Here is a 27932-nt window from a genome sequence, read left to right as displayed (position 1 = left end):
TGTCAACTTGACAATATCGATGTGAACTCAAAGCTCTCGCTTGCGTGACGCAAATAGACAGGGATCAGCGCTAAACGAGGCCACGCATTGTCTGGCCCACCCGCCCTCGGTTGCGAGCGAGCAACGTGATTGGCCCAGGCCTCGGAAAGAGTGCCCGGGGATCCAAATGTACAGGCCGCATTTATCTTAGAGTCGAAAAATAAACCCAAACAATAACAGACACAAGCGAGAAAGGAGACATATCGACGATCCATTTGAAGGAGTCCATAATAAGGTAAAACATTTCGAAACGATTGAAATTGCATATCAAATATAAGACTAGGGCCCAGTCGGCCGTTACGGGCCTTCTACAGCCCGTCGAAAAACAACATGGTTGATAATGCCGCATGCGCTAGCTAACATGTTAGGCTAGCTAGCTAAAGTCCCTTCGCAATTACAAATGCATCGATAAATGTTTAGCTACTAGCAATGTTGTGAATGTACACGTCGATTGTATTTATTGTGGTATCGATCGCGTGTCACGGTGTTCATTTAGCACCAATCGTTGATGTATGAAGGTTTTATGGATTTTTAAAACACGCTATCAAACTAGCTAACCAAAATGGCGGAATCGAGGCTAACTAGCTACGGTTGTTGTGGTCGCAACGTTTTATATATACATATATCGTAAATAACAGCCACCAAGCACTATACACACTGTTCAACGACTTATTACTGTTATATACATCCCTTTCTTTGCAGTATTGCACAACGTTGCGTTTGTGGAATTTCCCCCCAGATGTCGACATCTGCCGCAAAACGTCTGCACAACTCCGAACAAGCTTACTTAGTTCGTTATTAGCTAGCTGGCTAGCCCGATACAGATAGCCCTCTACCCCACCGCCACCCAATGAATGTGGATGTTTGCAAGTGTTAACACGAACATTTGGCAATCAGGTGGAATTAGTAACACTAACTAGTTGGTTCTGTTCGTTTTTTTTTTTTAAATAGCGAGTGCTCGCCAGCATGCCCTACAGTTGCATAATCCAGGCAGCCATGAAATTGGGCAATGAATGGTGGGCGTGTGTGGGACAGCTCAAATCATTGCAATTGAGAAGCAGGAAAAACAACCGTTATATATCCGTTCTAGGTCTCTTTCGACCGTCGCATAATAGAAATATGACCGAATATCTCATTATTCAGTCATATTCCATCTGAGCTAGGACTGACTCAAATGGCATCAACAAGTGTTAACTAATCAACAGTTTCCACAGTAGCACCAATTAAGTATGTGGTCATATTTTTCCAGCCATTAATTTTGTCAAGACCGACACAGCTATGCCAGTAGCTAGGATTCGGCAGTTTCAGTATCCTTATCATAAAATAGCTTACACAGAGGATATCTACTGGATATGTGATGTCATCAGTTTTTCCCACACTTCCTCTTGTGTTCCCTGGATGAAAGATCAATGTTTTCAGTGGCATCTTTCTCAGTTTGTTGTCCATTCTTTGCAGGGTTCTCTCCCCAAATGGAAGGAAGAAACACCAGCAACACATTGTTCATATTTTAGAGAGCATTGGCATCAAATGTGAAGGTAATACACACTGACAGTAATTCATATCCAGGGCCTGTCTCTGAGTAGGTGTGCTGCTCTGGGATCTGTCCATATAATATTATTCATTTTGATCTAAAAGCCAAACTGATCCTAGTTCAGCACTCCTACTCTGAGATACTTTCTGGATACCGGCCCTAATCATCTGACATTCCTGAATTCACATAGTGTGTAACGAGTATTGAACCTCTTGAAAGGATGTGTAGGCCTAACATGAATACTTTTATTTAAGCCTTTTTCAGATCAAAGAGATGGACCACGGCGGAGGGATCCTGGAGCTACACACACAGGAGTTAAAGATGCCTCACACCATGATCATGCAAGACTTTGGTAGGTCAATATAGCCTTGTGATAATGTATCCTTTGGGTTCATTAGCCTTCACTTGATAGCCCAATGCCTCATGCAAAGTTAGATGCTGAACACACTACAGCAATGTCTTGTGTAGATGTACCTTTTTTTTGGTGCTTTTCAACTAAGACGAAAGCCTGGAAATGCCTCAGGCCAAACCAGGGCTGCAGTGGAAAAACATTCCTGTAATAATCTTCCCCCTCTTACTGTTTCCCTGTGCAGTGGCAGGAATGAGGGGCCTGGCCCACATCGACGGGGATCACATTTTGGTGTCTGTGCCTGAGGGCATGCTCCTGTCTGATGTCATGACGGACGAAGGCATCCTGCTGGAGCACGGCCTGGAGGTGCAGGGCCTCGAGACGCAGGTGGAAGGCCTAGAGACGGAAGTTGAAGGCTTTGGAGCGGAGGTGGTGGAGCTAGAGACACAGATGGTCGAGGGCCTGGAGGCGGAGGTGGAAGTGGAGGGCCTGGAGGCGGAGGTGGAAGTGGAGGGCCTGGAGGCGGAGGTGGAAGTGGAGGGCCTGGAGGCGGAGGTGGAAGTGGAGGGCCTGGAGGCGGAGGTGGAAGTGGAGGGCCTGGAAATGGAGGGCCTGGAGGCGGAGGTGGAAGTGGAGGGCCTGGAGGCGGAGGTGGAAGTGGAGGGCCTGGAGGCGGAGGTGGAAGTGGAGGGCCTGGAGGCGGAGGTGGAAGTGGAGGGCCTGGAGGCGGAGGTGGAAGTGGAGGGCCTGGAGGCGGAGGTGGAGGGCCTGGAGGCGGAGGTGGAAGTGGAGGGCCTGGAGGCGGAGGTGGAGGCAGGCGGAAGTGGAGGGCCTGGAGGCGGAAGTGGAGGGCCTGGAGGCGGAAGTGGAGGGCCTGGAGGTGGAGGGCCTGGAGGTGGAGGGCCTGGAGGTGGAGGGCCTGGAGGTGGAGGGCCTCGAAGCGGAGGTGGAAGTGGAGGGCCTGGAGGTGGAGGGCCTGGAGGTGGAGGGCCTGGAGGTGGAGGGCCTGGAGGCGGAAGTGGAGGGCCTCGAAGCGGAGGCGGAAGTGGAGGGCCTCGAAGCGGAGGTGGAAGTCCTAGAGGAATATCTAGAGACTGAGGTGATTGAAGGCCCTGAAATCGGACACGAACACTTGCTGGGTTCCGACGTGGCCATCGAGGAGGCTATAGACTCTCACCATCACCATGTTCTAACCTCAGACCTCATCCAGGGCTCAGTCCACCATCACCACCACCACATGCCAGACCAGCTTTTTGTGGAGCACCAGGAGGAGGAGGACGGGTTGGAGGGCTTGGACCAGGAGGTGTCGGTGGGGGAGGAGGAGCCAGTGATCCAGGCCCACGAGGAGCTGCCGGTGGACGTGGAGGCTGTCTCTCTGCAGACTGATGAGGAGGACTACCTCATGATCTCCTGTGAGTCAACTAGCCCTACAAACAGACTAATGAGGCTTGATTTTATTGAATGATTTGCTATGATCAGTGATATTAGGGCTGTCCCTTCTTTCGACCAATGGATTGGTTAGTTTTTAAACATGTATTTTTCCATATAGACACACCCTATGTGTTTTAATAAAATCATCTATGTGCATTGACAGTTTGATGCCTTAAGAGGGTGCCAGAGATCTAGAACCAACTATCCTCCCGCTCCTGCTGGCTTTCTGCCATTACTCTCCTGAAGTTTCCAGTAATAGGCTACACGAGGAGTCGGCAATCTTTCTCATGTGGAATGCCAATTTATCTTACCATTTCTACCGATCTACGTGACAGTTATGGTTTTCATATTCACATTTTTATGAAAGTTTAATTTAATTAATAATGACGTCTTCATATCTCAATCATTGTCATGTGGTTAATAAAAATTCTATCCAAATCTAAATGAAAATGATACAAACCTAAAACGTTACTTCCATTGCCAACTATGTAAAAACAAATAAAAACCTTACAGCCTGCAGATAGAAAATATCCTGATTTAAAAAAAATAAAATAATTAAAACAAATCCTATAATTCCCATTGGCTACACATGGCCTGTCTGCAACAAACTTGAAACATTGTGTCAACAATTAACATGTGTCCAGCCTGAAGCTAGAACTATCGAACTTGTTCCTCTTATAGAATATTAGCTAAAAAGTATTGTGGAGCTCCTGCACCTAAATATAAACAGCACCCAAAATGAGTACCGGAACCTATTACAGTCGAGCACTGATAAGAAGCATATTTTATGATGTTTTCACTGGATCACAGAATCACATTTTTCCCTTTCACGCTGAGGGGTTATCAAAAGAGAGCTGGAAAGATTTTTTCAAATACATTGAGGAACTATTGTCATTCTCAATGGATGTAAAAACAGAATTTGTTTGCTTGCTGTTTGAGGTGAAGAAAACATTACTTTGAGAAGCTCCACAGGTGGTGGTGTGTTAAGCCAATCAGAAATACTATCAGATCCCCAAATGGGCACATTTATGTCTACATTTGCGCGCATGCCAGGTAGCCTATGGGCCTACTTCCATGTGTGTGTGTCCTTACTCAACATTTGACAGGAGTGCTCCAAACAAAAGACAATGACTAATTTGACAGAACTCATAAATTAAATAAACCAAAAGTTGTTTTTCACAAGTGTACCAGGCATAGGTTGTGCACTCTGCAAACGTGTCCACATTGACACTGACAACAGGAAGACTGGAATAATATTGAATGGATTAAACAAATGACCGTAACAAACATTGTAGATTAGGAATGAAGGGTACATGTACAGTGGTGATATATGTAAAATGGAATCGATAGACACTAACAATCAAACGCAACCAATTCACACAATGAAGTTATGAGACAATGAATGTGCGCAAATTGGCGGTAGAGAGACGAATGCCGAAGTCGGCATTTACCGTGATTTAGCCTCAGCAGAAGTCGGGGCATCCATACTTCTTGCGCTTCGCGGAGCAGTGCAGAGCTGTTGTCAAGGAAGTGAGTTTCTATTTATACAGGGTGTACCGCTTCCCCCTACCGTCAACCAATCATGTCAATGCGGAGCTATTCAGAGCCCTCTTCATTGTTACAAAATTTAGGGGGCTCATTGACTATGTGGCACAGAGCTCGATTTGGCCTATTGGAGGCAACGCAATTGCGTCACACCTTCCATATGGGCCTCTGACAACATTTTAGAATCAAGCATAAATTGGCTTTTAGTCTAGAGTCTAGGATGAGTTGGACCGCAGAGTGAAGGAAAAGCATCCAACAAGCGTTCAGCATATGTGGGAACTCCTTCAAGACTGTTGGAAAAGCAGTCCAGGTGACTACCTCATGAAGCTGTTTGAGAGAATGCCAAGAGTGTGCAAAGCTGTCATCAAGGCAAAGGGTGGCTACTTGGAAGAATCTCATTATATAAAATATTTTGATTTGTTTAACACCTTTTTTGGTTACTACATGTGTTATTTCATAGTTTTGATGTCTTCACTATTATTCTACAATGTAGAAAATAGTAAAAAATAAAGAAAAATCTTTGAGTAGGGGTGTCCAAACTTTTGTCTGGTACTGTGTGTGTATATGTATGCATGCATGTGTGTATATGTATGTATGTATGTATGTATGTATGTATGTATGTGTGTTACTGCTCGACCTAAAACCATCTCGGTCGACCAACAGCCTAATGACCAAGCGACCAGTCGCCTAATTGGGGACAGCCCTAATTTGAATCAATGTTTACAACCACTGCAAATGAATAGGCTACAATAACTCTTTTGACCATTTTTGCCTTCCATGTCCTTGGTATTGTCCTACCCTGCTGCTGGGTAAAAGCTTACTGTCATGTGTTGTGTGTCCATCCAGTGGATGATGATGTTGGTGTGAAGCTGGACAGAGGAGATACTCCTCTAGAGATCACTACTGTAATCTTTGTGTGTGTGTGTCCGTCCATCCAGTGGATGACGTTGGTGAGAAGCTGGACAGAGGAGACACTCCTCTAGAGATCACTACTGAGGTGATGCATGACGAAGAATCCAACAAGGAGGGGTCAGAGGTCATCAAGGTCTACATCTTCAAAGCCGAGGCTGATGACGATGTGGAGATAGGTGAGTGATACTTCTATCTCGTTCAAAACAACTGGGAACTCTCCGACTTCAGTGCTTTCAAGACCACTGGGAACGCAGAAAAAAAGAGCTCCGACTGGGGAATAATCGGTTTGAACGGTCATCCAACTCGGAAACTCTGGCATCTTTCTAGAGCTCCAACTTTCTGGCCTGAAGATCGCCGACGTCATGATTTGACCTCGGTTATTTCAGAGTTCCCACTTGTCTTGAAAGCGCCATTCTTTCATCAACGAGGCCAACATTTCAAGAGCCACGTGTCAATTGAAACGTGAAGCATCATTTTCATATTCTGAATGGCATTAAACTATCTTCTAACGTGAAGTATCAGCTACATACATGGAAATGATAGTTTAGATGGTAAGTGTTCCCTGGAGGAGTAGATAGAACATAAACTGTGTGTGACTAGCTAGGTTTCCATCCAATTGGTGACAGATTTTTATGCAAATATTCCAAAATCTACATAAGAAAATATGCGCATTTTCCCATCAGTGCTATTTCCCCAAAATTTACTTTTTGTATATAAAATCAGTGCGTGATGACGTAGTGCACACAAAATGTACTTTTTCGCTTACGTTTTCATGTACTGAATAAAAAGTAAAAGTTAAATGTGTTTCCATCATTTTCAACTCAACTGATTGTGACAAAACTAACTGTTGCGTTTTAAATAGCAAATGTGTCTACTCTGGTCTGAGTACAACAGCTCTCAGATAAAGTGAGGGTAGGCTAGTCTACATAATGACATTATTATGGACAACAGACAGATGTAGATTATTTGTCAAACAGCAGTCAAGCATCATCTCACCAGAATAAGACCCTCGATATTTATTGAAAGGAGCATCAATGTCACAGTGCACTTTCAGCACCCTGTGAAGTTCATCACAACTTATTTCATCTATAGCCTAATAAACTGCATGGTTTCCCGTTGTATTGGGAGGACCACACAACATATCATCGCGTGACTCCCAAGTATACTTCCATATGGTTATTCTATATCAATATTTGCACATAAAGGCGTTTTCTCGTGTAATTAATTTTACCGTCATACAACGATCCCACCATGTCGAATAATTGACAAATTATCTGTCAGCATCTATAAAATTGTACCAAAACTTCCTGTTTCCATCACAGCTATCGCAACTTTGTTTTTATATAGTATAACTTTATTTATTCAAAACAGTTATAGTGCTATTTCTATCGTTTTTATTATATTTCACTAGTCCTGCATGTTGGAGCTCGAAGCCTAAGATTTTCAATGTACCCTGCAATCACACCTGCAACCCTAAACATGTGACCATTAAACACTGTGAAACTCTACTAGCATTAAAAACTGTCTGTTGAACACTCTGAAACTTTACTAGCATTTAAAAACTGTCTGTTGAACACTCTGAAACTCTACTAGCATTAAAAACTGTGTATTGAACACTCTGAAACTCTACTAGCATTAAACTGTCTGAACACTCAAACTCTACTAGCATCAAACTGTCTCTGTCTATTGAACACTCTGGAACTCTACTAGCATTAAACTGTCTATTGAACACTCTGGAACTCTACTAGCATTAAACTGTCTATTGAACACTCTGGAACTCTACTAGCATTAAACTGTCTATTGAACACTCTGAAACTCTACTAGCATTAAAAACTGTGTATTGAAGTGTGGTTACTGTCTTTGTCTGTAGGTGGGACCGAGGTGGTGTCTGAGAGTGACTTCCATAATGGCCACCATGCTGTGTTGGAGTCTGGGGGAGGAAGCAGACATGGCCGGGGGGAGAGGATGGTCTACATGGCTGTGAAGGACCACGCCCAGTCAGAGGAAGATATCAGTGAGTAAACACTCTTCTTTAAAAAAAGAACTCCCCATCTGTGAAGGCTTGTTAGTGGAACCCTTAATTTCACCTGTCCTATCATGTGATCAAACACGCCTGGATAGGTTCATTATTCTTCATTTGTTTTCTCTCCAACAAATAGCTTTCACAGGTGCCGTTCAGAAGGATTTGAAGAGGACTTTGTGCAAGTCAAGTGTTTGTGCATGTTCTGTACATGTCTGTGTCGCTCTGTTTTCCAGACGTGGCCGACATGGCTTAGCAGGTGTAGGTGGTTGAGGAGGAAGGTAAGGGTTGTTACTGAATCTGTCTGCGTTTACAGATGTGTCAGACATGGCAGAGCAGGTGTACATGGAGGTGATTGTAGGAGAGGAGGAGACCTCTGCAGTCCAGGAGAACCAGCTAGATGACTCTCCAAACAGCAAGATGTTAGTCCCTGTCTCCTGGGCTGCTGCCTACGGTAAGAAATACGGATTTGTTGCGTCAACTGGTTTTATATTCATTAATAACAGCATTCCTTAATCTGGATATAACACACACACAACTATGGGCTCTATTTTTAACAAACCTAACGCAATGGTAAGTCCAAGCCCTGGAGGTAGCCCTGGAGGTAGCCCTGGAGGTAGCCCTGGAGGTAGCCCTGGAGGTAGCCCTGGAGGTAGCCCTGGAGGTAGCCCTGGAGGTAGCCCTGGAGGTTTGATGAATAAACAAATTGTGGCTTTTGTCGGGGCTTGGCCCCTCACTTGCCGATCGTAACATGCTCCATGGCTAAATATGTGGTTGTGTATTTACTATCTTTTATGTATTGCCTTGGAATCAACTCCAATTCCAATGTTAGTTTGTTTTATAGTTTGTTAAACAGCTTACAGAAACAAAATAACAAAATATAGACCTATCCCGTCTTTGCTGAATATGTTGGCTCGAACCTGTTTGCAGTCCACATTGTTCTAAGTAATTGCATGGCTTTAATGTGGAAATATATACATACAATCAGCACTACAGGGCCTACAGTCAATTACATTAGGACTGAGCATGGACATGCCAAACGTTGTCAATAAGCATGATTAAATTAATTGTTATTATTTTAGGCTTAAAAAGAGAGAATAATTGTAATACAATTCTAAAGAAAAAAACTTGTTTTTAAATAAGCTAAATGTCTAAATACACTTACAGGCACCATAATTGCTTCCTGCGGGCATGTCATTTTTAAACACCGCAGGCTGTGGTTTTACGCACATCCAAACTGTTCACAGCAGCTGGACAAAGATCCCATGTAAAGAGAAAGGGAGAATGTCCCTTCACCCGTTATACTGCTTCCAAATATGTTTTATGTACATGTTGGAACTGTCTTACAGATCGCAGTCACACGGACGTTCTCACCGTTAAACCAGGACACTGAATCATTCTAATAAGTTTGGTTTTAATCAAATTAAACAAAACCAATCTGTTTTTCAACAACAATAAATCCATGTAAAATGAAATATTATCATAAAATATATTGAACCAGCCAAATTGCAGTTGAAGCAGCTTTCGTTATAGTAGGCTGAGGGTAAGAGTAGCCAACAGAGGGCTTGGGTTTAAACCAAAAAAAATGAAACGGGAAAACAATTTGTTACAGGAAAGTAACTTCTAAATACGAGGTTGGCCGGTATTCACCGAGTTTCTCATCTCTCGTTTCACGATGGACGTTGAAACCCGTTGCCCTGAGTCTTACTATACTTATGTTGACTTTTTGGGGACCAACAGTTAATTCCCATTCAAAATCAGATATTGCCTAAGCCGGCAAAATGCCCTCACTTTTCTGAATTTAGTTGGTTTACTATTCTTGTGAGGACTTCTGGTACTCAAAAGTATAGTAAAACGTGTACACGGGCGCACACACAGACCTTTCAGGAGTAGTGCTTGTTTTAGTATTTTCTAAACCTTATTTCTCCTCCCCTGCTGTTTATATATATATATATATATATATATATATATATATATACAGTACACATTAATGTATCTATATGCTATTACACTGAACAAAAATATAAACGCAACATGTGAAGTGTTGGTTTCATGAGCTGAAATTAAAGATCCCTGAAATGTTCCATACGCACAAAATGCTTATTTCTCTCAGATTTTGTGCACAAATTTTTTTACATCCCTGTTAGTGAGCATTTATACTTTGCCAAGATAATCCATCCATCTGTCAGGCGTGGCATATCAAGAAGCTGATTAAACAGCATGATCATTACACAAGTGCACCTTGTGCTTAGGACAATAAAATGCCACACTAGACTGTGCAGTTTTCTCACACAACACAATGCCACAGATGTCTCAAGTTTTGAGGAAGCGTGCAATTGGCATGCTTACTGCAGGAATGTCCACCAGAGTTTTTGCCAGAGAATTGAATGTTAATTGCTCTACCATAAGCCACCTCCAACGTTGTTTTAGAGAATTTGACAGTACGTCTAACCGACCTCAAAACTGCAGACCACATATAACCACGCCAGACAGGACCTCCACATCCGGCTTCTTCACCTGTGGATGGTCTGAAACGAGCCACCCAGACAAGCTGATGAAACGGTGGGTTTGCACAACCGAAGAATGTCTGCACAAACTGCCGGGAGTCCTACGTTATCCACCACCATCACCTCATGTTTCAGCATGATAATGCACGGCCCCATGTCGCAAGGATCTGTACACAATTCCTGAAAGCTGAAACTGTCCCAGTTCTTTCATGGCTTAAATATTCTCCAGACATGTCACCCATTGAGCATGTTTGGGATGCTGTGGATTGACGTGTACGACAGCATGTTCCAGTTCCCAGTGTCCAGCAACTTCTTACAGCCATTGAAGAGGAGTGGGACAACAGGCCACAATCAACAGCCTGATCAACTCTATGTGAAGGAGATGTGTCGCGCTGCATGAGGCAGGTGGTGGTCACACCAGATACTGACTGGTTTTGTGATCCAAGGCCCTACCTTTTTGTTTTAAGGTATCTGTGACCAATAGATGCATATCTGTATTCCCAGTCATGTGAGATCCATAGATTAGGGCCTAATGAATTAACTGATTTCCTTATGAACTGTAACTCAGTAAAATCTTAGAAATTGTTTGATGTTGCGTTTTGTTTTTGTGCAGTTTAAATAAGTCTTTCTCCTCCCCTGCTGTGTAATTCAATTTAAAGGGCTTTATTGGCATGGGGATCGTGTTTACATTGCCAAAGCAAGTGAAATAGAAAATAAATTGAAGTGAAATAAACAATAAAATGAACAGCAAACATTACACTCACAAAAGTTTGAAGATTAGACCCATTTTAGATGTCATTATGGCTATATTCAGTGTTGTAACAATGTGCAGATTGTTAAAGTACAACAGGGAAAATGCATCTAAATATGGGGTGCCTTTGTGATGGCACTCGGTGGTATTTCACCCAGTACATATGTGACTTGATCAAATTGGGATTGTTTTCAAATTCTTTATGGGTCTGTTATCTGAAGGAAATATGTGTCTCTAATATGGTCATACATTTGGCAGGAGGTTAGGAAGTGCAGCTCAGTTTCCACCTCATTTTGTGGGCGGTGTGCACGTAGCCTGTCTTCTGTTGAGAGCCAGGTCTGCCTATAATAGCAAGGCTATGGTCACGGAGTCTGTAAGTAGTCAAAGCTTTCCTTTATTTTGGGTCAGTCACAGTGGTCAGGTATTCTGCCACTGTGTACTCTCTGTTTAGGACCAAATAGCATTCTAGTTTGCTCTGTTTTTTTGTTAATTCTTTCGAATGTGTCAAGTAATTATCTTTTTGTTTTCTCATGATTTGGTTGGGTCTAATTGTGTTGCTGTCCTGGGGCTCTGTGGGGTGTGCTTGTGTTTGTGAACAGAGCCCCAGGACCAGCTTGCTTAGGGGACTCTTCTCCAGGTTGATTTCTCTGTAGGTGATGGCTTTATTATGGAAGGTTTGGGAATCACCTTCCTTTTAGGTGGTTGTAGAATTTAACATCTCTTTTCTGGATTTGGATAATTAGCGGGTATCGTCCTAATTCTGCTCTGCATGCATTATTTGGTGTTTTACGTTGTACATAAAGGATATTTTTTCAGAATTCTGCATGCAGAGTCTCAATTTGGTGTTTCTTGTTTTGTGAATTATTGGTTGGTGAGCGGACCCCAGATTTCACAACCATAAAGGGCAATGGGTTCTATAACTGATTCAAGTATTTTTAGCTAGATCCTAATTGGTATGTTGAATTTTATGTTCCTTTTGATGGCGTAGAAGGCCCTTCTTGTCTCTCAGATCGTTCACAGCTTTGTGGAAGTTACCTGTGGTGCTGATGTTTAGGCCGAGGTATGTATAGTTTTTTGTGTGCTCTAGGTGAACGGTGTCTAAGTTGGAATTTGTATTTGTGGTCCTGGCAACTGGTCCGACAGAATCTGTGCAGAAGATCTAGGTGCTGCTGTAGGCCCTCCTTGGTTGGGGACAGAAGCACCAGATCATCAGCAAACGGTAGACATTTGACTTCAGATTCTAGTAGGTTGAGGCTGGGTGTTGCAGACTGTTCTAGTGCCCTCGCCAATTTGTGTGTGTGTGTTGAAGAGGGTGGGGCTTAATGTGTTTTTATATGTAGATAAGTCTGTTTCTCCTGCTGTTTAAATGTAGATAACAACAGTGTGGACGCAGTGAAGAATGGAGGGACCAGGCCATACCTTCAGATCAGAGATGGTCAGGACACCAACAGAGCCCTCAAACAGAAGATCAAGAAGAAGAAGAGGAATGGCGAGACACGGCAGTGCCAGACCGGTACAGACATTACATTATCACGGCAGTGCCAGACCGGTACAGACATTACATTATCACGGCAGTGCCAGACCGGTACAGACATTACATTATCACGGCAGTGCCAGACCGGTACAGACATTACATTATCACGGCAGTGCCAGACCGGTACAGACATTACATTATCACGGCAGTGCCAGACCGGTACAGACATTACATTATCACGGCAGTGCCAGACCGGTACAGACATTACATTATCACGGCAGTGCCAGACCGGTACAGACATTACATTATCACGGCAGTGCCAGACCGGTACAGACATTACATTATCACGGCAGTGCCAGACCGGTACAGACATTACATTATCACGGCAGTGCCAGACCGGTACAGACATTACATTATCACGGCAGTGCCAGACCGGTACAGACATTACATTATCACGGCAGTGCCAGACCGGTACAGACAGACATTACATTATCACGGCAGTTCCAGACCGGTACAGACAGACATTACATTATCACGGCAGTGCCAGACCGGTACAGACAGACATTACATTATCACGGCAGTGCCAGACCGGTACAGACAGACATTACATTATCACGGCAGTGCCAGACCGGTACAGACAGACATTACATTATCACGGCAGTGCCAGACCGGTACAGACAGACATTACATTATCACGGCAGTGCCAGACCGGTACAGATATTACATTATCACGGCAGTTCCAGACCGGTACAGACAGACATTACATTATCACGGCAGTGCCAGACCGGTACAGACAGACAGACATTACATTATCACGGCAGTGCCAAACCGGTACAGACAGACATTACATTATCACGGCAGTGCCAGACCGGTACAGACATTACATTATCACGGCAGTTCCAGACCGGTACAGACAGACATTACATTGTCACGGCAGTGCCAGACCGGTACAGACAGACATTACATTATCCCTTCGTCTGACATGAGCTCAAAGAACATGCAACTAGTTATGTCTCCTTAATATATAAAATGATCAGAGGGTTGAAAACATGGCAGAGATTCCCTGATTCTTCCTTTTTGTTTCTTGAAATTCTGCTCTTAGACCTTGTGTGAGTTTTGATCTGCTCCTCGGTAATATACACTACATGGTCAAAAGTATGTGGACACCTGCTAGACAAACATCTCATTCCAAAATCATGGGCATTAATATGGTGTTTGTCTCCCCCTTTGCTGCTGTAACAGCCTCCACTCGTCTGGGAAGGCTTTCCACTAGATGTTGGAGCATTGCTGCGGGGACTTGCTTTCATTCAACCACGAGCATTGGTGAGGTCGGGCACTGATGCTGGGCGATTAGGCCTGGCTCTAAGTCGGCGTTCCAATTCATTCCAAAGGTGTTCGATGGGGTTGAGGTCAGGGCTCTGTGCAGGCCAGACAAGTTCTTCACACTGATCTCGACAAACCATTTCTGTATGGACCTCGCTTTGTGCACGGCGGAAGGTAGCGTTCTCGGGTAGGTAGCGTTCTCCTGGCATCCACCAAATTTGTTTGTTGGACTGCCAGATGATGAAGCGTGATTCATCACTCCAGAGAACGTGTTTCCACTGCTCCAGAGTCCATTGGCGGTGAGCTGTACACCGCTCCGACGCTTGTCATTGCGCATGGAGATCTTAGGCTTGTGTGTGGCCGCTCGGCCATGGAAACCCATTTCATGAAGCTACCAACGAACAGTTCTTGTGCTGACGCGCTTCGAGGCATTTTTTTATTTTTTTATAATTTTTTTCACTTTTATTTAACCAAGGTAGGCCAGTTGAGAACAAGTTCTAATTTACAACTGCGACCTGGCCAAGATAAAGCAAAGCAGTGCAACAAAAACAACCACACAGAGTTACACATGGAATAAACAAACGTACAGTCAAAAACACAATATACTTTTTTTCTATGTACAGTGTGTGCAAATGTAGTAAGATTAGGGAGGTAAGGCAATAAATAGGGAATAGAGGCGAAGTAGTTACAATTTAGCATTAACACTGGAGTGATAGATGTGCAGATGATGTGCAAGTAGAGATACAAAACAATTATTTATAACAGTATGGGGATGAGGTAGTTTGGTGTGCTATTTACAGATGGGCTGTGTACAGGTACATCGGTAAGCTGCTCTGACAGCTGATGCTTAAAGATAGAGAGTGAGATGTAAGTCTCCAGCGATTTATCTTTTATTTAAAAAAAAAATAATGAAATTTGTTCCAGTCATTAGCAGCAGAGAACTGGAAGGAGAAAAAAAACATAACAAATATTTTAAGAATTATAGATACAGAACTCCTTTATGCACTCGCTATGTCCGATTTTTAAAATAGCTTTTCGGTGAAAGCACATTTGCAATATTCTGAGTAGATAGCCCGGCATCACAGGGCTAGCTATTTAGACACCCACCAAGTTTAGCCCTCACCAAAGTCAGATTTACTATAAGAAAAATGTTATTACCTTTGCTGTTCTTCGTCAGAATGCACTCCCAGGACTTCTACTTCAATAATAAATGTTGGTTTGGTTCAAAATAATCCATAGTTATGTTCAAATATCCTCTGTTTTGTTCGTGCGTTCAAGACGCTATCCGAAAGGGTAAAGAAGGGTGACGCGCCCGATGCGTTTCGTGACAAAACATTTCGAAATATTCCACTACCGTACTTCGAAGCATGTCAACCGCTGTTTAAAATCAATTTTTATGCCATTTTTCTCGTAAAAAAGCGATAATATTCCGACCGGGAAACCGTGTTTTAGTACAAAGAGAGAAAATAAAAACATGGGGTCCCCTCGTGCACGCGCCTCAGTCTCATTGTCCTCTGATAGACCACTTACCAAAGGCGCTAATGTTTTTCAGCCAGGGGCTGCCTCGACATCATTCAGCTTTTTCCCGGGTTCTGAGAGCCTGGGAATGCTAGTTCTGAACGTCACATGCTAATGTAAAAAGCTGTTTTTTGATATAAATATGAACTTGATTGAACAAAACATGCATGTATTGTATAACATAATGTCCTAGGCGTGTCATCTGATGAAGATCATCAAAGGTTAGTGCTGCATTTAGCTGTGGTTTTGTTTTTTGTGACATTATATGCTAGCTTGAAAAATGGGTGTCTGATTATTTCTGGCTGGGTACTCTGCTGACATAATCTAATGTTTTGCTTTCGCTGTAAAGCCTTTTTGAAATCGGACAGTGTGGTCAGATAAAGGAGAGTCTTGTCTTTAAAATGGTGTAAAATAGTCATATGTTTGAAAAATTGACGTTTTTGGATTTTTGAGGAATTTGTAATTCGCGCCACGCCTATCATTGGATATTGGAGCAGGTGTTCCGCTAGCGGAACGTCTAGATGTAAGAGGTTAACTGACTTGCCTAGTTAAATAAAGGTAAACAAAATAAATACGATTTCCGATTGTTAAGAAAACTTGAAATCGGCCATTCCAATTAATCGGTCGACTTCTAGTTAACATGCATGAAACGAAGGCTTTTACGGTTACAGAAGTCAACAAATGAGAGCGCCTAGGGAATAGCTGTGGAGCTGGGGGCTACAGGGCCTGGGTTAACCTCAACATCACCAGAGGACCAGAGGAGGAGTAGGGTAAGAATATGGCTAAAGGCTGCTCTACTGTGAAATAAAACAATAATAACTAACCTAAACAGCAGTAGACAAGGCATATTGACGTTGGGGAGAGGCATGTGTAGCCGAGTGATCATAGGGTCCAATGAGCAGGTAGACCTTTACAACTAGCTGGGAGATGGGCCTAGCTCGAGGCTAACTGGTGCTTGCTTCGGGACCGAGGCGCTAGCCAGGAGTAGCCACTCGGATTGCAGCTAGTTAGCTGTGATGATCCGGTGTAAAGGTCCTGAGCTTGCTGTAGGAATCCGGAGATGGGGTAGAGAAAAAGCAGTCCTATATGCTCTGGGTTGATATTGCGCTGTGCAGACTGGCAGGTATTGACCAAGCTGAGGCTGGCTGGTGTCCGAGTTAACGGTGAGGACCTCTAGCAGTGGCTAACTGACTACTAGCTAGTTAGCTGGCTAGCTTCTGAAGGGGGTTCCGGTTCCAAAGTATAAAAATAGCAGATCCGTACCACATTGGGTGAGGCGGGTTATAGGAGAGTATATTCTGTCCGTAGATGGAAAGTGAGATTAAAATATATGAAAAAAACTAGGAAAACAACTATATACACGTGACAAGACAAAACACACGTCCGACTGCTACGCCATCTTGGAACATACATTTTGGAACTCTGTAGCAAGTGTTGCAACCGAGGACAGACATTTTTTTGTTGCGTTTCAGCACTCGGCGGTCCCATTCTGTGAGCTTGTGTGGCCTACCACTTTGCTACTGAGCCATTGTTGCTCCTAAATGTTTCCATTTCACAATAACCTCACTTCCAGTTGACCCGGGCAGCTCTAGCAGGACGAAATTACTTGTCGGAAAGGTGGCACCCTACGATGGTGCCACGTTGAAAGTCACTGAGCTCTTCAATAAGGTTGTTCTACTGCCAATGTTTGTCTATGGAGATTGCTTGGCTGTGTGCTCGAATTTATACACCTGTCAGCAATGGGTGTGGCTGAAATAGACTAATCCACTAATTTGAAGTGGTGTCCACATACCTTTGGCCATGTTGTGCATCTCTGCTCTTTGTCTGTCTGGTCAGCTGTGGTCATACGTTCTTAATTGGCTCACCTGGATAATTAAAGGCTAAATAGATTTCCCCTCTGTCTCCTCTCAGCTTTGATCATCGGTCCAGACGGCATGCCCCTGACCGTCTACCCCTGTCACATCTGTGGTAAGAAGTTCAGGTCACAAGGCTTCCTCAAGTGCCACATGAAGAACCATCCTGACCACCACGTTAAGAAGTACCAGTGTACCGACTGTGACTTCACCACCAACAAAAAGGTCTCTGTCATCTCTCATATCTCTTGATGTTCCCGTCATTGGACTTTTTCTGTTATTATTCTCCTCTTTTCTTCTCCCCTTCATTCTTTCTTCTTTTATGTTATTTAAGAAATAATGCCTGAGAACCTGGGAATTATCAGACAAGGGTTGTTCTGAGGCCCAAGGCGAAGTCAAGGGTCAGGATACTGCCTTGGAGGGAGTTGTCCCGCGATAATTCCCAGGTTCGAGGGCGTTAGAACTTTTTGTAAAATGGTTGCAAACATATATTTATTCATTAAAATATGAAGGACATTTTAGAATTAAAAACATTATTTTAATGAGTACATTTTGTTTTTGTATTCTGAAGTTTCTACCCAAGTGTACTGGTCATGAGTTATTTTCTCATGTTTTGACCCTGTCGTTAATGCTAATCATTCGATGTTGCGATGCCATTTGACCTTGCTATGCTAAACAAATCATTGGCATGTAGCTAGCTAGCAGAGAGTCAATGATGATGCTGAGAGACAAGCACTTCAATAAAATAATGATTCAAATAAATGACAAATAGAATTCATGGATTTCTGAGTGTTTCCGGTTTCCATGGTGAATTATTAGTTTCAGGTTCATTCTTGGGCTAGCTAGCCTATTGGCAGGGGAGAAACCCCCCTTCCCCCCAACTGTTGCAAACCAAATAGTAGCATGGAAAAAATTGTGTGCTGTTTTTTTTTTTCATTATTTTATTGAAGTGCTTGTCTCTCAGCATCATCATTGACTCTCTGCTAGCTAGCTACATGCCAATGATTTGTTTAGCATAGCAAGGTCAAATGGCATCGCAACATCGAATGAATAGAATGATTAGCATTAACGACAGGGTCAAAACATGAGAAAATAACTCATGACCAGTACACTTGGGTAGAAACTTCAGAATACAAAAACAAAATTAAATTGATGAATTTCCTGCCTGGTCTGCTGGACAGTGGATTTATGAGATTAATAGGTCATGGTATTTTGCGTGAGTTGTTGTCCCATAACTCCTGCACATCAACCAATCAGGATCCAGACAACCCGTTTTATAATATATGTTGTAACTCCTCCCTCTTAAGTGTGTTGCTCTTGTGACCTGTCTGTAAAATGCACTACAAATATATTCTGTTTTGTTTTTGAAGGTCAACTTCCACAACCACCTGGAGTCCCACAAGCTACTGGTCCATCGCAGTGACAGAGACAGAACCTCTTCCCCAGACTACCCAGAATACAACAGGACCACCCCAGAGTACACAGAATACAACAGGACCACCACAGACTACCCAGAATGCAACAGGACCACCCCAGAGTACACGGAGTACACCCGGCGTTACCATGAAGACAGCCAGCTAGGGTCTAACAAGCTGATCCTGAGGGACAAGGAATCCAAACTGCACCACTGTAAGTACTGTGACTATGAGACTGCAGAGCAGGGGCTCCTCAACCGCCACCTATTGGCCGTTCACAGTAGGAACTTCGCCCACGTGTGCGTGGAGTGCGCTAAAGGCTTCCGTCACCCGTCAGAGCTCAAGAAGCACATGCGGACCCACACGGGCGAGAAGCCATACTGCTGCCCGCACTGTGACTTTCGCTGTGCAGACCAGTCCAACCTAAAGACTCACATCAAGAGCAAGCACGGTGCCGACCTGCCTTTTAAGTGTGGCCACTGCCCCCAGGCCTATGCAGACGAGGGGGAGCTGCAGCGGCACACAGAGATGGTGCAGGGCCACAAGACCCACCAGTGTCCCCACTGTGAACACAAGAGCACCAACTCCTCTGATCTAAAACGACACATTATATCTGTTCACACCAAAGACTTCCCTCACCAGTGTGACGTGTGTGAGAAGGGCTTCCACCGGCCCTCTGAGCTGAAGAAACACTCAGAGACACACAAGGGCAGCAAGGTGCACCAGTGCAGGCACTGTAACTTCACAACCTCTGACCCTTTCACCCTCAGCAGACACATCCTGTCCGTTCACACCAAGGACCTCCCCTTTAAGTGTAAACGCTGCCGGCGAGGGTTCCGCCAGTCCACGGAGCTGAAGAAACACATGAAGACCCACAGCGGGAGGAAGGTGTACCAGTGTCAGTACTGCGAGTACAACAGCCCGGACGCTTCAGGATTCAAACGCCACGTGATCTCCATCCACACCAAGGAATACCCCCACTGCTGTGACTACTGTTGTAAAGGCTTCAGAAGGCCCTCGGAGAAGAGCCAGCACATAGCCAGGCATCACAAAGATATGCTGATGGAACGTTGCTAATACAATGTTGACACAACGTTACCCGGACAGACAGACTGACACACTCACTCCTTAGTCTATGTAGACCTTTTTCACACGATGAAGGGGGAACACATTTAGGCTGTTGACAAGGATGGAATGGTACATTTAGACTGCTAGCGATGATAACATTCTGACTGACTGCTTCTCTTTTTCTACTGGTTGTATAGAGTAGGATAGGTCTCACCAGGCCCCTCCCCCCATTTCCTCTCCCCCAGGAGTAATCAAACTAAGCATGTGGTGGAAGTTGGTGAAGTTTAAAACCAGTGTATATGTTGTCAGTGGGGCCGCCTGTCACTTTCTGTATTTATTTATCTGCAGAGAGAGGATTCACCCTATGATGAACATCTTTCTGTATTTATTTATCTGCAGAGAGAGGATTCACCCTATGATGAACATCTTTCTGTATTTATTTATCTGCAGAGAGAGGATTCACCCTATGATGAACATCTTTCTGTATTTATTTATCTGCAGAGAGAGGATTCACCCTATGATGAACATCTTTCTGTATTTATTTATCTGCAGAGAGAGGATTCACCCTATGATGAACATCTTTCTGTATTTATTTATCTGCAGAGAGAGGATTCACCCTATGATGAACATCTTTCTGTATTTATTTATCTGCAGAGAGAGGATTCACCCTATGATGAACATCTTTCTGTATTTATTTATCTGCAGAGAGAGGATTCACCCTATGATGAACATCTTTCTGTATTTATTTATCTGCAGAGAGAGGATTCACCCTATGATGAACATCTTTCTGTATTTATTTATCTGCAGAGAGAGGATTCACCCTATGATGAACATCTTTCTGTATTTATTTATCTGCAGAGAGAGGATTCACCCTATGATGAACATCTTTCTGTATTTATTTATCTGCAGAGAGGATTCACCCTATGATGAACATCTTTCTGTATTTATTTATCTGCAGAGAGAGGATTCACCCTATGATGAACATCTTTCTGTATTTATTTATCTGCAGAGAGGATTCACCCTATGATGAACATTTTTTTCAGGGTCTCAAAATATGTCTGTGTGTACCTGTTGAATCTCTGGGAGAAAGAAATGGACAGAAGGACATAGTCCTCTAATACAGGAAGTGGTTATTTGAGAACGTCACTCAGGCCTGTTCTTCTCTCTATCTCACCAGACTGTATCTGGATCAAACTAGTGGATCAAACTAGTGGATCAAACTAGTGCATACTAGAGAGCTGCAATGCTCTGCTACCGACTAGTATCTTCAAACCTGGGTTCAAATCATTTTTTAAATATTTCTTATACGTTTAGCATTTCCTTTATCCTGCCTAGAGTGGACTTTTGCGAATCGGTTGGTTCCGTTGTGCCAGGCAAGCCCAGCGAAGGTATGTATTTGAAATGATTACAAATAGTTTTTGAACCCAGGTCTAAGTATCCTCCCAATAACTTGGTTTATACCCTAATACGGTTTGTTTTAAAGGCAATCTGAATCACAATCATGTCATTATGAGCCTGTGGGTCCTGTTTGGGTGGTCCACCTGTGAGGTCAGAGTGGAACAATGTTTACACAAGCACCTTAACCTACGAGCTACGAAACCAACTCATTTTAAAAAACAAACAGAACTTTGTTTTGTTTCTTAACAGTGCCAATTTATTATTAATTAAACTTGTTTAATGTTTTGGTGTTTGTTGGACAGATGGTTCTGTATGTTTGGTAAAAAAAACTTCAGCAGTTGTCACCACCATTTTTTGACCTTGTGAATGCCACTGTAAGTTGTGTAAATGACCTTGTGAATGCCACTATAAGGTGTGTAAATGACCTTGTGAATGCCGCTGTAAGTTGTGTATATGATGTGTGTGTCATCACATAGAACACAGATGTGGTCACACACAAGCCAACCATCTGATGGTCATGTCTTATGTTCTGTTTCTTCTCATGCACTGAGCTCTGCTAAAACAGACATCTGAAAAGTAAAGTGATTTTAAGTCTCAAACATATGCCGTGTAAAGAGATTGTGTGTTTGAGTCAGTAGAAAGCACTTTAACTATTATTTTGTTCATTTTACATGTACGCAAAGGGTGTATAATGTATATTCCCTGAATGAGACAATATGAGTGTTGGAAAAGAGTTGTGGGTATTTCAGGGCCTGTAGTGGGACGGTAGTGACCAGTATTCATCAAAATGTATTATCAATAGAAAGCTGTCTAATGAACTCTTCTGTTTTGATATCTGATAGGTAATTAGTTGGTCTTTCTGTTGAGATTTCTGCTCACTGGTGTCCAGCAACCCCACAGTCACTTGGCTACACACACCTTAACTACAAGGGTGGAGAGATTGTCGTTGGAGTCTTAAAGTATGCACAAAGTATTCACATAGTAGGCTGGCCATGAAATGAATTGTGTTAAAAAAAAAATGTATGCATTTTCTTGTACTTTTTTTGTTGTCTGATTTGTTCAGAAACTACTGGTGAGGAGCAACCAAAATAAACTATTATCTTTTTAGTTTTTGCTGTCCTTTTTGGGGGGCATTTAGAGCCTCAAAGGCTCTAGTGAGTAGTGCACGACTAGGGAATAGAATGTCTTCTCTTGCTCAATCATCACCACAAGATGGCGGTCTAACTCCATGGAAATGTAGGAAAATTCAAACGTTATATCAAGCTTTACCGATAAGGTATTACTCATTTGAATAGTATGACAACTAACATAAATGATCATATAAATACCTAGTAATTAACTTAGGTCAAGAGTGGGTTACCATATTGAAAATGGGGAAGGAGTACTTTTCCAATATTTGTCCCAAATGGCACCCTATTCCCCATATGGTGCACTACTTTTGACTAGAGCTCTAAGGGCCTTGTAAAAAAAGTAGTGCACTACATGGGGAATATGGTTCCATTTGGGACAGACTTTATATGTGACGCTACCATGCTGCTCCCTCTAAGAGACAGAACTTATCGAACTGTGATGAAGTGATGTCAGCACTTCTGTGCTTCTCTCCTTCCATACATCAGGATTGATTCTCCAGGCAAGACCGTTTAAATGAACCCTGAGACAGAGCGCTCACCCTGGCTTGTATTCCAAAAGGCACCATATTCCCTACATAGTGCACTTACGTGTTGACCAGAGCCCTATGGGTTGTATAGGGAACACGGTGCCTTTTGGGATGCTCACACTGACTGTATGTCCACTGGTAGAAATGAACCCAGACGGAGAGGATGGACGCTGGGGGGCGTTAGTCCTGTAGTTGAGAAGATGAAGGCTGGGCTTCAAGTAGGCCAGCCTAATTAATATTAGAAGGGATGCTCTGGGCTGCATCAAGTTGGCCAGCCTAATTAATATTCAGTAGAAGGGATGCTCTGGGCTACATCAAGTTGGCCAGCCTAATTTAGTATTCTGTGGAAGGGATGCTCTGGCTAGAATCCTGCTGAAGGATTTCGGGAAGACAACGTTCTGTCCTTTTTTAGAGGGGTTGTGGCATCATCCACATTGAAATTGACATCATACATGACCCTCAATTTGATCCATTGGACCTACTGATAAAGATATAGAATATCGTTTATTTTAGAAATATATCTATTTATTTTTTAAACTTTTTACCTATTTGTTGTGATATCCAATTGGTAGTTGCAGTCTTGTCCCATCACTGCAACTCCCGTACGGTCTCGGGAGAGGCTAATGTGGAGAGCCATGCATCCTCTGAAACATGACCCTGCCAAGCCGCACTGCTTCTTGACACACTGCTCGCTTAACCCGGAAGCCAGCCGCACCAAGGAGGAAACACCGTACAACTGGTCACCGAAGTCAGCGTGCCCACCACAAGGAGTAGCCTAGAGCGCGATTGGACAAGGACATCCCGGAAATGTTAATAATGGTTTAGAGACAGTAGTAACAGTAATATGTTAATAATCTCTCTGTGTAGATGCTGATTAACCATGCCTCTCACAGGAGGGACACGGAATAGGACAGGTGGTTTCGCATCGTTGCTATGGGCACCGGGGAGTGGAAGAGGAATGCAACGTCATATTCCCATGGTTGATGCACTGAATATATCACATACACCACTTACTAAGTGCTGCTGTCTGCAAGGTAAAGCTGCTGAGAACAGTGAGATCAATAAGAAGAGGCCTTTATGTCTTCCTACTTTCTGCCTTTAATGATCCCGCTCAATTCAATTCAATTTGCTTTATTGTCATGACGTAACAATGTACATATTGCCAAAGCTTACTTTGGAGATTTACAATATTAACATATTAATAATAATCCATTTGTCAAGTGAGGGAACACCGTGTGGCTCAGTTGGTAGAGCATGGTGTTTGCAATGCCAGGGTTGTGGGTTCGATTCCCACGGGGGACCAGTACGGAGAGAAAATGTATGAAATGTATGCATTCACTACTGTAAGTCGCTCTGGATAAGAGCGTCTACTAAAATGTAAATGTAATGGGACAACAGTAACAACAATAACAAATGGTCAAAATAACCACACAATAACAATAAGCATAGAGGACATGTGCAGGTTGGTTGGTCCGTCAGACACTGTCCCTCATCTTATGACAGGCAACAATGTAGTGCGCTGCCAACCCACAGCTCTCTGCGTCCTCCCCCAACAGGACGGGTAGGCTATTCTAGTCAGAGGTCTTTGAAACCTTGAATAAGGGTTTGAAATTTGGGGAAATGATCCTAATTGTTTTATATTTTTTACATTTTGTCAGGAAATGCAGCTCTGTCTCAGGTTCTGCTGTGGTGCAGTGGTTGCACAGCCTTTCCTCTACAGGGAGCCAGGTTTTCCTGTGTCTACCCTTCTCAATGACAAGGCAGTGCCCACTGAGCCTGTACTTTGTCAAGGTTTTTCTCAGGTTATGATCAGTAACCATGGTCAAATAGTTTGCCACGGTGTACTGTAGATTTAGGGCCAGATAGCACTGCATTTTGCTTTGTGTTTGTGTTTCCCAATAAGTCATGTAGTTTTGTTTTGACTGTTTTAATTTGTTTTGATCTGATTGATTGGATGTTCTGGTCCTGAGGCTTCAGTGTGTTAGTAGAGCAGATTAGTAGAACAGGTTAGTAGAACAGGTTTGTGAATAGCCCCAGGACCAGCTCGATGAGGGGACTCTTTTCTTTGCTCAGCTCTTGGCATTGCAGGGCTTGGTAATGATATGAGAGGGGGTCACTGTATTTTAGATGTTTCCAAAACTTCATTAATCTTTTTTGAGTTTTTATTATTAGTGGATATTGGCCTGATTCTGCCCTGCATGCATTGTTTGTAGTTTTCCTCTGGACATGTAGGAGAATCTTACAGAACTCTGCCTGCAGGGTTTCAATGGGGTGTTTGTGAAATATTGTTTTGCAAGTGGACCCCGCACCTCGCTGCCATGAAGTGCAGTTGGTTCAATGACACATTCAATTAGTTTTAGCCAGATTTTAATAGGTATTTCTATTTGAATTTGTTTTTTAATGGTGTAGAATGCCCTGCATGCTCTCTCTCTCAGTTCATTCAGTGCATCATTAAGGTGTCCAGTTGAGCTTATGTTTAAACCTATGTAATTGCAGTGTGTACAGTACTCTATATATGTTGTACCAATTAAGACATTTGGTCTAATTCCCTGAGATCTGGATCTTCTCTGGAAAATCATTATTTTAGTCTTTTTGGGGTTTACTGCCAGGGCCCAGGTCTGGCAGTACTGCTCTAGCAGGTCCAGGCTCTGCTGTAGGCCATGTGCTGTGGGTGACAGCAGGCATAGGTCATCTGCGAACAGCAGACATTTAATCTCTGAATTGTGGAGACTAACACCAGGGTGCTGAGGATTTTTCTAGAATAGTGGCCAATTTGTTGATGTAAATATTATAGAGTGCAGGGCTCAGATTGCAACCCTGGTGAAGGCCCCACCCCTGGTTAAAGAATTCTGTTCTTTTCTTGCCTATTAAGATGCTGCATTGATTTAATTGTGTCATATGTTTTACCCCCTACAACACTTTCAATAACTTTGTAGAACAGTCCTGTATGCCAAATATAATCAAATACTTTTTGGAAGTCGATAAAGCAAGCGTACATTTTGGCATTATTTTGGTGGACTTGACTCTTCTCTCCTCTCTTTCTCTCTCTTACTGCAGTAGTCAATAGACATGACTTCTCTCTCTCTCTCTCTGTCTCTCTCTCTCTCTCCCCCCTCTCTCTCTCTTTCTCTCTCTCTCTCACAGCAGTAGTCAATAGACATGACTCCTCTCGCTCTCGCTCTTTCTCTCTCGCTTACTGCAGTAATCAATAGACATAAATTTCCTGTTTCACCATGTTTGCATATTTGCTATTCCATATTGATTGAATTCCTGAAACTTCTTCCTGGAAGTTGTCATTCCTAGAAAAGTGAAGTTAATTTCCTGAAATTCTACACCTTTTGCTATTATTTTGCAAAATGTTCTTAACAAGTCACATGGACTCAATAAGTGTGGAAAAATAGTGTTTGACATGATTTTTGAATGACTACCTCATCTCTGTAGCCCACACATGCAATTACCTGTAGGGTCGCTCAGTCAAGCAGTGAATTTCAGACACAGATTCAACCACAAAGACCAGAAAGGTTTTCCAATGTCTCGTAAAGAAGGGCACCTATTGGTAGATGGGTAAAACTAAATGAAGCAGACATTGAATATCCCTTTGAGCATGGTGAAGTTGTTACACTTTGGATGGTGTATGAATGCTCCCCGTCACTACAAAGATTCAGGCTTCCTTCCTAACTCAGTTACCGGAGAGGAAGGAAACCGCTCAGGGATTTCACCATGAGGCCGATGATGACTTTAAAACAGAGTTGAATAGCTGTTAAAGGAGAAAACTGAGAATGGATCAACATTGTATTTACTCCACAATACTAACCTAATTGGCACAGTGAAAAGAAGGAAGCCTGTACAGAATAAAAATATTCCGGCTGGAAATCCCAGACGATGTTGGTGTCAAGGATGTCGGGACCCAACAGCGCTCCTCTGGACCGTACCCCTCCCAGTCCACCAGGTACAGAATCCGACCCCCATGAAGTCAGGAGTCCAGTAGGGACCTGATGGCATAGGCAGGAATCCAATCGATGTCCAGGGGCAGGCGGAGGGGTGTCGCGGGGGACTCTGTCAACCAGGGGACCAGGAACCACCGGCCTGAGGAGGGAAACATGAACAGGTAGTTGGTGGGGAGTTGTAAACGGTATGTTACCTCATTCATCTTGAAGGGCACCACAAACCGTGGCAAGCGGAGCGGGAGGTTCCTGGTGGAGAGCCAGGATGTGACATGGGAGCCTCACATGGGCAGCATTCCAAACCTCTGCACACCGAAACCTCTCGTCCACCGCAGGGACTTCGGTCTGACTCGGGGTCCATGTGGCCAGGACTGGCTGATACCCCAGGACACACTGGAAGGGGGTCAACCCGGTGAAGGAGTGGCAAAGTGAGTTCTGGGCATACTCTGTCCAGGGAAGGAACCGGGCCCACTCCCCCTGCCGGTCCTGGCAGTGACTTCTAAGGAACCTCCCCAACTCCTGGTTGGTCCTCTCGACCTGCCCGTTGGACTGAGGGCGGTACCCGGATGTGAGGCTGGCCGTGGCCCCCAGCTTCTCCATGAAGGCTTTCCATACCCACAACATGAATTGGGGGCCACGGTCGGAGACAATTTTTCTTTTCTTTATTTATTTCACCTTTATTTAACCAGGTAGGCTAGTTGAGAACAAGTTCTCATTTGCAACTGCGACCTGGCCAAGATAAAGCATAGCAGTTTGACACATACAACACAGAGTTACACATGGAATGAACAAAACATACAGTCAATAATACAGTAGAAAAAATAAAACAAAAAGTCTATATACAGTAAGTGCAAATAAGGGAATTAAGGCAATAAATAGGCCATGGTGGCGAAGTAATTACAATATGGCAATTAAACACTGGAATGGTAGATGTGCAAAAGATGGATGTGCAAGTAGAGATACTTGGGTGCAAAAGGAGCAAAAGAAAGAAAGAAAGAAAGAAAGAAAGAAAGAAATACAGTATGGGGATGAGGTAGATAGATGGGCTGTATACAGATGAGCTATGAACAGGTGCAGTGTTCTGTGAGCTGCTCTGACAGCTGGTGCTTAAAGCTAGTGAGGGAGATGGGAATCTCCAGCTTCAGTGATTTTTGCAGTTCGTTCCAGTCAGCGGCAGCAGAGAACTGGAAGGAAAGG

At 43.4% G+C, this 27932-nt stretch overlaps 1 protein-coding gene across 1 annotated transcript; it reads left to right on the top strand.

Moving 5' to 3' along the window:
- Nucleotides 1-39: 39 nt before the first annotated feature.
- On the top strand, nucleotides 40-22241 carry LOC106604320 (zinc finger protein 711). Its single transcript, XM_045719394.1, has 11 exons — nucleotides 40-274; nucleotides 1495-1574; nucleotides 1825-1922; nucleotides 2164-2705; nucleotides 2737-3331; nucleotides 5834-5983; nucleotides 7678-7821; nucleotides 8144-8281; nucleotides 12458-12598; nucleotides 17312-17478; nucleotides 18624-22241. The coding sequence occupies exons 3-11, from the start codon at nucleotides 1844-1846 to the stop codon at nucleotides 19743-19745; spliced, it is 3078 nt and encodes a 1025-aa protein (XP_045575350.1). The 5' UTR covers nucleotides 40-274; nucleotides 1495-1574; nucleotides 1825-1843; the 3' UTR covers nucleotides 19746-22241.
- Nucleotides 22242-27932: the final 5691 nt, after the last annotated feature.

This window comes from Salmo salar, chromosome ssa05, assembly GCF_905237065.1.
Source record: "Salmo salar chromosome ssa05, Ssal_v3.1, whole genome shotgun sequence".
NCBI lineage: Eukaryota > Metazoa > Chordata > Actinopteri > Salmoniformes > Salmonidae > Salmo > Salmo salar.
This window is presented reverse-complemented; position numbering and strand designations above follow the sequence as displayed.

What these genes read in the sequence shown, in the direction of transcription:
- LOC106604320 (XM_045719394.1), top strand. Translation starts at nt 1,844, where the DNA reads ATGGACCACGGCGGAGGGATCCTGGAGCTACACACACAGGAGTTAAAG. An exon ending in CATGATCATGCAAGACTTTG is followed by an intron (nt 1,923 to 2,163) that starts GTAGGTCAATAT and finishes TTCCCTGTGCAG; the next exon opens with TGGCAGGAATGAGGGGCCTG. An exon ending in CTCCTGGGCTGCTGCCTACG is followed by an intron (nt 8,282 to 12,457) that starts GTAAGAAATACG and finishes GTTTAAATGTAG; the next exon opens with ATAACAACAGTGTGGACGCA.